Here is a 14,182-nt window from a genome sequence, read left to right as displayed (position 1 = left end):
CTCTCTGGCTGCCTTTCTGCACTATCTCGGTCTCTGTTCTTCTGGTAGCCTGGCGTGGCCTGGCTCCTGGCTTCTGGCCTCTGTTCTGACCACTGGGCCTGACCACCCGTGTCCCAGTTGTGACTGTCTGCACAGACCACGTAGGCTACAGGAGTGGGCCTGGTGCTGGGAGAATGGATTCAGCTACCCAACTTCTGCCCTCTGGAGCACCAGACATGCTAGAGTGGGCCGCCTGCCTTCAGGCAGACACCAAGCCCTGCAGGCTCGGGCTACCCACCTGACCTTGCCGAACCAGCTATTGCAGGAGTGAGTAAGACAGCTGTGAATGGAAAATGCCACTCTCCAGCCATGGCCCATGGAGCCCTGTTCTCTGATACATCTGCCTGAATGGTTAGATGGTAACTGCCAGCAATTCCGGGAGGTTATAACCAATGTCACTTTCGGTTCATGATGCGTCCTCAGTCCTACCCTACTGATTGTGCAAAGGTGGTTATCAGCCTGGTATCAGGGGAAGCCCAAGACTGGGCCTCCCCTTTCTGGAGGGCAACATCCCGGTGCTATCAAACTGGGAAGTCTTCCTCTGAGCCACGTCACTTCTATTGGATGATCTGCACCAAGTTTGAACTGCTCAGGCTGTCCTAGGAAAGATCCCACAGGGGCAGGGCACCACAACCGTCTCGGCAGTGCATTTCCATCACCTCCCTGCTGATACAGGTTGGTATGAGGTACTCACTGATCATACCTATGAGTTCATATGAAGGGCAAAAGTCTTAAACCAACTGCACTCCCTTGGGCCCTATTTTTCTCAAGATTTGATTTCATCATCACATATTGTCCCAGAAACAAAAACAGCAAGGCCGAAGTCCTATGTCATAATGTTCTCAGCACAGCTCCTCACCAGGATACACTCACATTGATACGCTCTACCTCTGCCTCAGGAATTCCACCTGATGAATCATTGTCAACAAACAACAGCACAACTCCCAGAAAGGGATCAGGAACAGGAGAGGAACCTTTTCGTGTTCTTCCAGGCCCAGTAACATTTGTGGTCTGCCATGATTTTTTCTAGTGGAACACTCGGGGAACTGTAAGACCTAAGGGTTAATATCCCGTCCCTTTTGGTGGCCCCGGATGCACAGCATAATATAGTCATTCATTGCCTCCTGTGATATTTGTGCCTATGCCGAGATGACACACACCCAGAGGTCTCCTCCATTCCTTGGACATCATATCTCAACCTTGGGCAGCTATTGTGTGAACTTTATTGTAGAATTACCAGAGTCCAACAAATTCACAGTAATACGGATAGTAGCGGAACACTTTCCTAAAATGGCCCCATTTGTCTCCTGCATGGGCACACCCTGCACTGAAGGGATGGTCCAACTATATATAAACTGCAGTCCGCCTCCATGACTTTTCAGGACCCATCATCTCTGATCAGTGGCCTCAGTTCATGGCCTGGTTCTGGTGCCCTTTGCCCGATGAGGGTCCACACGTGTCTTCTCTCCGCATACTCTCCAACATCCAGTGGCCAAAAAAAAGGACCAACCAGATCCTTGAACAGTAGCTGTGTTGTTACATCAGCCACCACCAGGGTGACTGGTCCTCGCTTCTCCCTTCTGCAGAGTTTGCATATAACAACATAGACCATTCATCCATGGATCAAAAACCATTTTCCACCAACTAAAGGTACCACTCCTGATTTCACCTGCAATTACCTATGTCTTCTCCTATCCCAGCCTCCTCAGTCCCTATACAGTGGATTTATCAGGCCCATGAGGTATGAATAGGCAAGTGAAGACTATAAACGATACGCAGACCATCATCGACAGCAAGGCCTCACCTACTCAGTGGGACAAAATGTATGGCTCCCCATGGAGCATCTCCATACAGACAGATCCACTCACAAGTTGGCCTTTCAGTTCCTTGACCCCTTTAGGATCCAGCAATAGGTTATCTCAGTCATTTTTGAACATCAACTACCCCACTGCCAGGAGTTTCACCTAGTGTTTCATGTCTCACTTTTGAAACCCTACCTGAAAAACCCTTGATTACCTGTTCTGTTCATTCCCTCTGGGGCACCTGGAACTGGCCACTGTTGGAAGACAGGATACTGGGCTAGATGGACCTTTGGTCTGACCCAGTAGGGCCATTCTTATGTTCTTATGTTGTTCTTTTGGCAGACTTTGGTATCTTATCTGGGAGGGATATGGCCCCCATCACAACAGAGGGCTGGTGTAAAATATACCCTTCCCTGCAGCAGTATGTGCTTTGCATAATAAACACCCCCAAAAAGCCCGGTCCAGCATTGCCCAGAGGGCCTCACGTGGCAAAGGACTGATGCCAGGGAGATGTCCTGGAACCTGGTCCACAGAGGAACTGTAAGACCTAAGGGTTAATATCCCGTCCCTTAGGAGCCAGTAAGCGCAGCCCACCCGCTACCGTCCTGCTGACAGCTACCAGAACTACAATCTCACCTTTGACAGAAGACTCCCCTTCTGTTATCTGATAGGTGGAATGCTGTGGGTTCTGATTGGTTCTCTGCTTGTATTTCAATGAAGCACAGGCCCAGGAAGTTGTCCATGAAACTGGGTTTTTTCCCTGCTCATGACTGTTTCCCTTGTGTTACCTGCTCCTTCTCCCTGATCTCCTGGTAACCTGACCCTGCTGCCTCCACACACCTGACTCCAGCTCCAACACTAGGCCTGACCGCCCACATCCGGGTCATGATACTCAAGCAGAGCTAGCATGTGTCTGGCTCCCCGAGCTCGGAAGCTCGCTCCCTGCTGCAGTGTAGATGTACCCGATGAGCCAAGGGTCTCAGAACTCACAGCACATGTCAGACTAAACAGTTGTAAACAAACAACAGAGTTCCATATCAGCTGCTAAACCAAGTATACAAATTGCCCCCCCCCCCCCCGTGGGGGGGCAGCATCCCACACTGATGGCACTGCCAGGAATGAGGGGGAGGGAACATCACACCAGAACATGTATCCTGTAGAGAGAGGCCTGGACTGCTGCAGCCTGTCACCCAGCCTCAGATTTCCTATTTCTCTGCCGTGCAATCCCTTTGTGGTGCTTATCTGCAAAACTGTGTAACTCTAGGGTCTGAGTCCCTCCAGTCCATGTGCATTAAATTCATTCTCCATTGTTAAGGATGATACTGAAATCTGAGTCACAAATTCTGCAGTATTTCTTACATCCCAAAGCAGGGGGAGACGGTCATGAAGGTGACTGAAGTCTCTACATTGTATAGGGGATTTTTCTATTTTGTTACAGTGTGAAAGCACAAACACATGTTTACTAGGTGTTTAGCCAAGTACCTGATTCAAAGGCCTTCCTCTCAGCATCTGAAATAGAGAGGAGAAAAGAGTTAGATACAGAGACAGCGGCTGTGTGCCCCATAACCACTGGGGTTAGTAACAGATCCCCACAGCCTCACTCCCAGTCCCATGCAGGAGCCAGCAGCTTCGATAGGAGCCAGACTGTCGTTTAGTAAAACACACCAACATGCAGCAGACCTGGGATTTGCAAAGCATCTCACCTTGATGGAAGATGTGAGTGTGGATCTGACTACAGCTGTGACATTCACAACTCTTCTGTCTCAGGAGAATTCCTTTTCTGTGTTACTAACAGCCCTGTGGAGCATCAAAGTTACGCACTCCAGGTGTATCTAGGGGATAGATGTGCCGATGTTTGGGGCTCACATCTGGGATCTGGGCTTGGCAACAAAGCATGGAAACATGAACCATGTTCTGGGAGTGGCCCAGAAGAGCCTGCACTGCAGCAGTCATCTATAGAGAGTGGCTGCCCCCTTCTGCTGCATCAGCACAATGTGATGATAGGCATTGGATTGTCAAAGGCAAGGCATGAGACATGACAGCAGGTGACCCTGCGTCTGCTGCAGAGAGCTCATAGTGCTGCCGTGGGACTGGGGTGACTAATGTGAGTCAGATTTTGGCCCAAGTGTTCATTGAGCTCTGCTCTGCGGTGTTGGTGCCTCTGGATCTGCTTAGCACCATTTGTGGCTGGGAGCCTCCGCCCAGGACACTCTAAGGGAAGGTGGATAAACTTACCAAGTCTCTCACGTAGCTCCTGTCGTTCTGGAGAGAGAAGAAAAGGAGACCATCGTGGGTTCAGTGTGGGTTGTTTCAAGAACAGTGATATGGAGCTGTTCCAAACTTTGGGTGCATCTACACTGCAGCTGGGAGTGAGCTTCCCTGCTTGGGTAGGCAGAGACATGTTAGCTCTGCTTGAGAGGATGTGCTAAAAGCAGGAATGTAGCTGGGGGAAGCATGTGCAGCAGGTTGGCTTAGCTGCTCAAATACAAACTCACTTGGTTCCCCTGGGTACGTACTTGGACGGCCACCCGGAGCCGCTGCCCCTGCAACCCCACCCACACTGCTGTTGTTAGTGCACTAGTTCAAGCAGAGCTACTGTTTGTCAGCTGCCCGAGCTGGGAAGCTCGCTCCCAGCTGCAGTGTAGATGTACCCAATGAGCCAAGGGTCTCAGAAAATCAGACAAAACTGTTGGTAATGAAGAAAAAAGGGTCTCGGATTAGCCCCTAAACAGAGCCCACAAATTGCCCCTGGGGGCAGCACCCCCAGCTGCTGGCACTGCTGGTAATGAGGGGAGGGAACATCACACAAGAACATGTATCAGGTGGAGAGAGCCCTGCACTGCTGCAGCCTGTCACCCGGCCTCAGGCCTCCTATTTCTGTGCTGTGCAATCCCTTTGTGGTGCTGATTTGCAGAAGTGTGTCACTCTAGGGTTAGTGGTTGGCAGGCGCTTAGCTGGGGAAGGGTCCGTGGGGCTGTGTGGCACTGGATTAATGTCCGCTCCTCAAGCCGTGGGGTCAGGTCCTGTCTTGGCTCTCATGAGAACACTGTGGGTTGTGGCTCAGAATGTACCTCACTGAGCACGTACAGAGTGTAGTAGGGCTTGGAGTCTATGTTCATTTGTGACCCAGGCCTAGAGTAGAAGCGGGTGTATGGAGGGAAAGAACACAGCTGGACAAGACTGCGGAGTTCAGGGCTGGGATAGCAGCAAGGTAGTGGGTGGGGAATGAGGGACACCAGCGATGCCATGGGGAGCCCAGAGCTTGGATAGGTGGGGGACTGTGGCTGAGGACTGAGGGGCACCAGCAGAGTGGCATGCAGGGAGATCAGATATTTTGCAGGTCAGAACTGAGATATATTCATAGACATGGATGGAGGAAGTTTTCTCAGCCCCTACATAAGAATGGCCGTACTGAGTCAGATCAAAGGTCCATCCAGCCCAGTATCCTGTCTACCGACAGTGGCCAATGCCAGGTGCCTCGGAGTGAGTGAACCTAACAGGCAATGATCACATGATCTCTCTCCTGCCATCCATCACCACTCTCTGACAAACAGAGGCTAGGGACACCATTCCTTACCCATCCTGGCTAATAGCCATTAATGAACTTAACCACCATGAATTTATCCAGTTCTCTTTTAAACGCTGTTATAGGCCAGGCCTTCACAACCTCCTCAGGTAAGGAGTTCCACAGGTTGACTGTGCGCTGTGTGAAGAAGAACTTCCTTTTATTTGTTTTAAATCTGCTGCCTGCCCATTAATTTCATTTGGTGGCCCCTTGTTCTTATATTATGGGATCAAATAAATAACTTTTCCTTATTCATTTTCTCCACACCACTCATGATTTTATATACCTCTATCATATCCCACCTTTAGACTCCTCTTTTCCAAGCTGAAAAGTCCTAGCTTCTTTAATCTCTCCTCATATGGGACCTGTTCCAAACCCCCAATCATTTTAGTTGCCCTTCTCTGAACTTCTTCTAATGCCAGTATATCTTTTTTGAGATGAGAAGACCATATCTGTATGCTGTATTCAAGATGCGGGCGTACCATGGATTTATATAAGCGCACTAAAATAATTTCCGTCTTATTCTCTATCCCTTTTTTAATTATTCCTAACATCCTGTTTGCTTTTTTGACTGCCACTGCACACTGCGTGGATGTCTTCAGAGAACTATCCACGATGACTCCAAGATCTCTTTCCTGATTAGTTGTAGTTAAATTAGTCCCCGTCATATTGTATGTATAGTTGGGATTATTTTTTCCAATGTGCATTACTTTACATTTATCCGCATTAAATTTCATTTGCCATTTTGTTGCCTAATCACTTAGTTTTGTGAGATCTTTTTGAAGTTCTTCACAGTCTATTTTGGTCTTAACTATCAGGAGCAACAGAGGGTCCTGTGGCACCTTTAAGACTAACAGAAGTATTGGAGCATAAGCTTTCGTGGGTGAATGCCCACTTCATCACATGCAAGCCTTGCGTCTGATGAAGTGGGCATTCACCCACGAAAGCTTATGCTCCAATACTTCTGTTAGTCTTAAAAGTGCCACAGGACCCTCTGTTGCTTTTTACAGATTCAGACTAACATGACTACCCCTCTGATACTATCTGGAGCACTTCAGTAAAGTCTGCAAACTTTGCCACCTCACTGTTTACCCCTTTCTCCAGATCATTTACAAATAAATTGAATAGGATTGGTCCTAGGACTGACCCTTGGGGAACACCACTAGTTACCCTTCTCCATTCTGAAAATTTACCATTTATTCTACCCTTTGTTCCCTGTCTTTTAACCAGTTCCCAATCCATGAAAGGATCTTCCCTCTCATCCCATGACAACTTAATTTACGTAAGAGCCTTTGGTGAGGGACCTTGTCAAAGACTTCCTGGAAATCTAAGTACACTATGTCCACTGGATCCCCCTTTTCCACATGTTTGTGGACCCCTTCAAAGAATTCTAATAGATTAGTATGACATGATTTCCCTTTACAGAAACCATGTTGGCTTTTGCCCAACAATTTATGTTCTTCCATGTGCCTGACAATTTTATTCTTTACTATTGTTTCAACTAATTTTCCCAGTACTGACATTTGACTTACCGGTCTGTAATTGCCGGGATCAACTATAGAGCCCTTTTTAAATATTGGTGTTACATTAGCTATCTTCCAGTCATTGGGTACAGAAGTTGATTTAAAGGACAGGTTACAAACCAGAGTTAATAATTCCACAATTTCACATTTGAGTTCTTTCAGAACTCTTGGGTGAATGCCACCTGGTCCCGGTGACCTCTTACAGTTAAGTTTATCAATTCATTCCAAAATTAATTAATTCCAAAACTTCCTCTAGTAACACTTCAATCTGACTCAGTACTTGTCTACACAGTCCCATAGTTCAGCCTACAGGGTTGTGATTTGTAGCATGCGCGAAAGTGCTGCTCTGTAACTGTCCTGTGTGGATGCGGCTTATGTGCACTAAACAGTACCTAGTTCGCACTAACACAGTTCTCTTCAAATAGGACTGTATAAATGCACACTAGGAACCTTTTAATTCATGCCATAGCATCCACACGGGTTGTCACAGTGCAACACTTTGGTGTGCGTTGCTATTCACACTCCCATAATCTGACCTGTTGGGCAGTATAGACATAGCCTGAGTCCCTCCAGTCCATGTGCATTACATTAATTCTCCATTGTTACGGATGATACTGAAATCTGAGCCGCAAACTCTGCAGTGTTTCTTACGTCCCAGAGCAGGGGGAGATGATCATAGGTGCCGGGGGGGATAGCTCAGTGGTTTGAGCATCGTCCTGCTAAACCCAGGGTTGTGAGTTCAATCCTTGAGGGGGCCATTTAGGGATTTGGGGCAAAAATCTGTCTGGGGATTGATCCTGCTTTGAGCAGGGAGTTGGACTAGATGACCTCCTGAGGTCCCTTCCAACCCTGATATTCTATGACTCCGTGGGTGCTCCAGGACTTGAGCACCCATGGGGAAAAACTGGTGAGTGCAGAGCACCCACCAGCAGCTCCCCGCCCCAACTCACCTCCGCTCCGCCTCCTCCCCGAGTGCGCTGCCGCCTCCTGCTTCTCCCCCCTCCCAGCACTTGTGCCGCAAAACAGCTGTTTCACGCGGCAAGCCTGAGAGGGATGGGGGAGGAGGGGGAACACGGCATGCTTGGGGGAGGAGGCAGGGGCGGGGGGATTTGGAGAAGGGTCCAATAGGGGAAGGGAGGGGTGGAGTTTGGGCAGGGAGGTGGGGGAGGGGGGTGTGAGCACCCACCGGCGCTAACAAAAGTTGGTGCCTGTGGAAATTATCATGAAGGTGACTGAAGTCCCTAGATGTATAGGGGATTTTTCTATCTTGTTACAGTGTGAAAGCACAGACACAAGTACCTGATTCCAATGCCTTCCTCTCAGCATCTGAAATAGAGAGGAGAAAAGAGTTAGACACAGAGACAGGCACTGTGTGCCCCATAACCACTGGGGTTAGTAACAGACCCTCACAGCCTCAGTCCCAGTGCAGGAGCCAGCAGCTTCGATGGGAGCTGGACTGTTGTTTTGTAAAACATACCAACACACAGCAGACCTGGGATTTGCAAAGCGTCTAACCTTGATGGAAGACATGGGTGTGGATCCGACTACAGCTCAGACATTCGCAACTCTTCTGTCTAAGGGGAATTCCTTTTCTGTGTTACTAACAGCCCTTTGGAGCATCAAAGCTACATACTCCAGGTGTAACTATGGGATGGACATGCTGATGTTTGAGGCTCAAATCTGGGATCTGGGCTTGGCAACAAAGCATGGAAACATGAACCATGTTCTGGAAAGGGCACAGAAGAGCCTGCACTGCAGCAATCATCTATAGAGAGTGGCCGTCCCCCTTCTGCTGCATCAGAACAATGTGATGGCATTGGATTGTCAAAGGCCAGGTGACACCTGTCTGTCTATCCAGACTTGAGAGAAGGTGACCCTGTTTCTGCTGCAGAGAGGTCATAGTGCTGCGATGGGACTGAGATGACTAATGCAACTCAAATTTTGGCCCAAACTGTTCACTCAGCCCTGCCTTGTAGTATTGGTGCTTCTGGATCTGCTCAACGCCATGTATGGCTGGGAGCCTCTGCCCAGGGCTCTCTAAGGGAAGGTAGATAAACTTACCAATTGTTTCACGCAGCTTGTCGCACTCTGGGGAGAGAAGAAAAGGAGACCATCATGGGTTCAGTGTGGGTTGTTCCAAGAACAGTGACATGGGGCTGTTCCAAACATTGGGTCTAACATCTTGTCAGAACAATGTGGGTGGTGGGGCTCATCAGAGTGCACTTCACAGAGCCCACCCGGAGCATAGTAGGGTTTTGAAATTCTGTTCATTCGATGGTTAGGCCTAGACTAGGAGAGAGGGATCAGGACAGGACTGAGGAGCTGAGGGCTGGAATAGGAGGGAAGCAGTGGGTGGGGACTGAGGGATGCCAACAGAGCTGGAGCTGGGGGAGGAAGCCCAGGGCTGTGATAGCAGTCACCTGCAGTCAGTGGCGGTGTTTGTCCCATGGGGACCCCCTGCAAAGCTCAATTCCAGGACACCTTCCACTGACCTTGCATATATGGTGTGTATGAGGGCAGGGGGCGGTTACAGGACTTGACAGGATTGTGAAGCTCTGGTCTGGATTACAGGGAGGCAGTGGGTGGGGATTGAGGGGCATTGGCAGTGCTGTGGGGAGCCCAGCACTGATATAGATGGGATGCAGTGGGTGAACACTGAGGGGCACTGCCAGAGTTGTGTGTAAGTGGGGAGCCCAGCATTGGGATAGCAGCCATTTTGCAGGTCAGAACTGAGATATACCCACAAACCTGCATGAAGGAAGTTTGCCCAGCCCCTAGCTCAGGCATGTCTACACAGCCACATAGATCGGCATTTGGGGATATGATTTGCATCATGCACCAAAGTGCTGCACTGTGACTACCCTCTAAACATCACCTAGTTGGTCCTCTTCAAAGACGACTATTGGAAATGTAAACTAGGGACCTTTTAGTTCACACCCAGAGCACTGAAACAGGGTTGTTACAGTGCAGCACATTAGTGTGTGTTGCTATTCACACTCCTGTAATCTGAACACTGGGCAGTGTCGACATAGCCTGAGTCCTGCCATCCTATATGCATTAAATTCACTCTCTGTTGTTCAGGATGACACTGAAATCTGAGCTGCAAACTGTGCAGTGTTTGTTTATTTCCATGGCAGGGGGAGATGATCATGAAGGTGACTAAGGTCCATAGAGTGCATGTGGTGATATTTCTATCACATTATAGTATGAAAGCGCAGACACACATTTACTAGGGTTTAGCCAACTACCTGTGTCCAAGGTCTTCTTCTCGGTCTCTGAAATGGGGAAGAGAAAAGAGTCAGACCCAGAGACACACACTGGGTGGTGCTGTACACTCCCTAATGACTGGGGTTTGTCACAGACATCCTACGCCCACACTCCTAAACCCAGTGCAGGAGCCGGCAGTTTGACAGGAGCAGGGCTGGCAGTTAGTGATATGCACCAACACTCAGGAGACATGGGGGAGTCTCTCACTCCTTAGCCCCTTTCTACACACACATTTGCACCAATTTAATTAATTGGGTTTCAAAACACACCTTGAGTTAAACTGGTACAGGGCTGTGTGTAGCACAGGCCTGGCAGAGAACCATGGGGCAGGGTCAGTTACTCCACAGCGACCCCTGTGGCTAGTTACAGAACAGCACTGATTGCTAGGGGAGTCTCATCCAGCTCTCCCCAGCTGGAGGAATGTGGCCACGAGAGGGCATGGCAGAGACGAGATGAAAGAGGAGGATCCTCAGAGCTCTTCCGGGTTGTGATTACAGGGAGAACCTCAATCACCATGCTGGCATGTTGTATCCATTCTCTTCACCTTTCATCTGTATTTCCCTGCATGTGTGTGCAGTGCCCAGCAGAATGGGTCAGCACCATCACAATGCAAACCAATATTGTTACTAAATATTGAAAATTTCACAGTGGAATAAATTAGACGTGTGCACTTAATAAAATGCTGCTGCTGCGTCTATTGGCCCATATGAGAGAGGGAATGTCACAGATTTGTAGAGTTTCAGGCCAAGCAGAACCATTAGTTTATCTGCTCTGACCTGCTGTATATCACAGGCCAGAGAATCTCATCCAGTTCCCCCTGCACTGAGCCCAATAACTCAAGTTTGACTATAGCAGCTTCCAGAAAGGTGCCCAGTCTGGATCTGATGCCATCAAGAGATCGAGAATTCATCACTGCCATTGTGAGCTTCCTCTAGTGGTTAAACACCCTCCCTGTGTCCTGTGCATTCGACAGTCACAGGGATGGAATCATCTCACAGAGTGTCATTGACCTTGCCATGTCATTTCCTTTAGCCACCGAGCAATTGCCTAGGGTTAGTGGGACAGAATGTGACCCAGATTTGTCACTGCAAGCCCATCTCCCTGCTGCAGTCACGTGCAGGGAATCTCACAAGCACAGACCCTTTGGGTTTCTGTTGCAAAATACACATTTGTCAATCTGTTACCATCAGTGTGTTTGAGAATGTGGGGGAGATGAGGAACTACTGGGCAGCGACTTCCTGGCTCCATCCCTTTTTTGCACTGAGCCCACAGATAACACCAAGCAGTCAGAGAGCTCACACATCTCAACAGACAGAGCAAGAGATACTGCAGGAGACCTACCAAGATTTAACAGAGCCTCTTCTTTAGAGCGTTTCTTCTGAGAGGCCTTTCGCTTTGCTGTGAGACAGAGAATCAGACATCGCAGTGAGACAGGGAAAGAAGGGGAAACACTGAACAATACACTAATACAGGTGGGCCCAGGGACCCCAGTGTGTTTGTTAGTTTGGTTTATGTCCTAAAACGAATACAAGGTAACTATCTGAACAATAAAATGCTCCCATGCCCAAGCCCAGTGCCCTCTAGGGCCATGCTCTAAACATGCAAATAACACATTCCCATTACCTGTGTATCCAAGATATGCACAAGCTCCAGCAGCAATGAGAACCAGAGTGAACAATACCCAGAATGCAGCCAGCCAGGGAGAAACACGGGGGAAGATGTCACCTGGCAAACAGAGAGCGCAGTGTGTGAGGAGCACAGTCCCATTCTAGAGTTGGAGTTTGCCATTTGGCTTGACAGCTGAGTCCTGACTCAGGGACCCCAGAAATTCCCAGGACTGAAGGGAATGTCCCCTTCATGCTCTAATCATAGCCACAAATGGGAGCATTGGAACCAGAGAAGCCAGCGCATCATAGAATATCAGAGTTGGAAGGGCCCTCAGGAGGTCATCTAGTCCAACCCCCTGAAGGGGCCATTATGACCATCTAGTTTGACCCTCCTGTATAGCCCGGGCCAGAGACCCTCTCGCACTGATCCCTGCATCCAGCCCAGAACTTCTGTTCCAGCTGGAGCAGATGTTATAGAAAGAGACGCCCAGTTTGGGTTGAAGATTCCAAATAATGGAGAATCCACCACGTCCCTAGGGCAGTTCTTCCAACGGTTAATTCCCCTCACTGTTAAAATCCTCACCTTATTTCCAGTCTGAATTTGTCTAGCTTCAACTTCCAGCAGTCAGATCTTGTTCTTCTTTCGTCTGCTAGATTAGAGACCTATCGACTCAAAAATCTCCTCCACCTTGCGCTCCCCCCGCCCCGAGCCCTGCGGCAGCTCCCAGCCCCCCCACCTTGGCCTGGGGAGCCGTGCGGCAGCTCCCTGATCCCCCCTCCGCCCTGAGGCCCCCCCCCCGTGGCAGCTCCCCACCCCAGCTCACCTCTGCTCCGCCTCCTCCCCGAGCACGCCGTCACCGTTCCACTTCTCGCGCCTCCCAGGCTTGCGGCGCCAATCAGCTGGGAGGGAGAGAAGCAGAGCAGGGCAGCATGCTTAGGGGAGGAGGCGGAGTAAGGGTGGGCTGGGGGGGAGCGGTTCCCCTGCGCACCACCCCCCATTACTTGCTGCAGCCGGCCCTCCCCGCCCCAGCTCACCTCCACTCCACTGCCTCCTGGAGCGTGCTTTTGGCCGCCCCCAACCACTTGGCGCCCTAGGCGGCTGCTTAGTTTGCCTAGTGGTTGCACCGGCCCTGACTGTGTAGGTACTTACAGACGGTGATCAAGTCACCTTTTAACCATCCCTTGGATAAGCTATATAACTTGAGCTCCTATGTTTCTGACTATGAGGCAGGTTCCCAGATCTCTAATTGTTCCTATAGCTGTTTTCTTAGCACTTTCCAATTTCTCAACATCCTGTTATAAAGTGTGAACACAAAAACTGGACACAGTACCCAGCAGTGGTCTGGCTAACACCACACACAGGGGTGATGTCACCTCCTTTCTCCTGCTAGATATTCTCATTTATACAGACAAGGGTTGCATTCACCATCTTAGTTCCAGCATCGCTCTGGGAGCTCATGTTCAAGTCCTTTTCAGTAACTGCTTTCTTGGATAGAATCCCATCCTGCAATTGTGACCTACGCTCTCTGTTCATAGACATGAAAACTTGTGTGGCAGGGTGCTGCTGGAAAAGCCCTTAATCAGCGCCTGCCACTCCAGCCCCAATCAGCGAGAATGGATTGGGGCTGCGTGAAGGTAACTGACCACACCTGCCAGCCTCATTAGCAGGAGCTCTAAGGCTGGAAGGAAGTGAGAGAAAGGGGGGGTGGAGACTAAGAGCGGGATGTCAGACTCAGAGGGCGTAGGAGCCTCCTAGTCTGTTTCTGGCCCAGCCTGTGGTAGGCCAAGCAGTTGTGGAGCCTGTATATAGTGGGAAACTGGTAGTGGGAAACTGATCACAAATAAAGAACACGGGTGTGGCACCAGATTGAAGTGTCCCTGATTCATGGAGGAGAGGGGCCAAGGGACTGAATCCAGAGGGGTGCAGTGTATACCCTGTTACATGTGGGGGCTTGTCTGGGATCTCCTGCCACCACCAGGGCATGGCTACCCGAAGATGGAGTGAACCGTGCAGTGGCTAGCCAAGCAACAAGAGGAGATGCAGAAAGCACTGCAAGCCTTTCAGCAATCCCACCAGGTGGAGAGGCAGGCCTTACTCGCCTGGCAGGCGGAGCAACAGAAGACCCTCCGGGACTTCTTCAGGGAGCAGGCTAAGGTACCGCAGCAGCTGCTGCACAGGTTGGTGAGTCCCCAGGGAGGTGATGGCAGCCACATGCCAGGCTTGGGCTTATGTAAAATGGGCCCCGCCAATGAACCTGACACCTTCCTGTTTGAGCGGGTGGCCGTGGGCACCGGGTGGGACAAGGCAACCTAGGCCCTGCGACTGGTCCCTTTTCTGGACGGCGAGGCGCAGGCTGCCTATATGGGGTTCAGTGATGA

General features: G+C 49.9%; 1 protein-coding gene across 1 annotated transcript in view; it reads right to left on the bottom strand.

The window, feature by feature from the left end:
* Positions 1-14,182, bottom strand: part of LOC112060997 (butyrophilin subfamily 3 member A2-like) — a 48,131-nt gene that overhangs the window by 10,041 nt on the left and 23,908 nt on the right. Inside the window, exons 5-11 of the mRNA XM_065571467.1 lie at positions 11,820-11,921; positions 11,538-11,594; positions 10,178-10,204; positions 8,991-9,017; positions 8,229-8,255; positions 4,077-4,103; positions 3,324-3,350 (exon numbers count right to left, since the gene is read on the bottom strand). Coding sequence (XP_065427539.1) covers positions 3,324-3,350; positions 4,077-4,103; positions 8,229-8,255; positions 8,991-9,017; positions 10,178-10,204; positions 11,538-11,594; positions 11,820-11,921 — 294 coding nt within the window. The remainder of the gene's footprint in view (positions 1-3,323; positions 3,351-4,076; positions 4,104-8,228; positions 8,256-8,990; positions 9,018-10,177; positions 10,205-11,537; positions 11,595-11,819; positions 11,922-14,182) is intronic.

The sequence above is a fragment of the Chrysemys picta genome, chromosome 17 (assembly GCF_011386835.1).
Source record: "Chrysemys picta bellii isolate R12L10 chromosome 17, ASM1138683v2, whole genome shotgun sequence".
In the NCBI taxonomy this organism is placed as follows: Eukaryota; Metazoa; Chordata; order Testudines; family Emydidae; genus Chrysemys; species Chrysemys picta.
The sequence above is the reverse complement of the archived record's forward strand: the minus strand, read 5'-3'. Positions and strand labels throughout refer to the sequence as shown.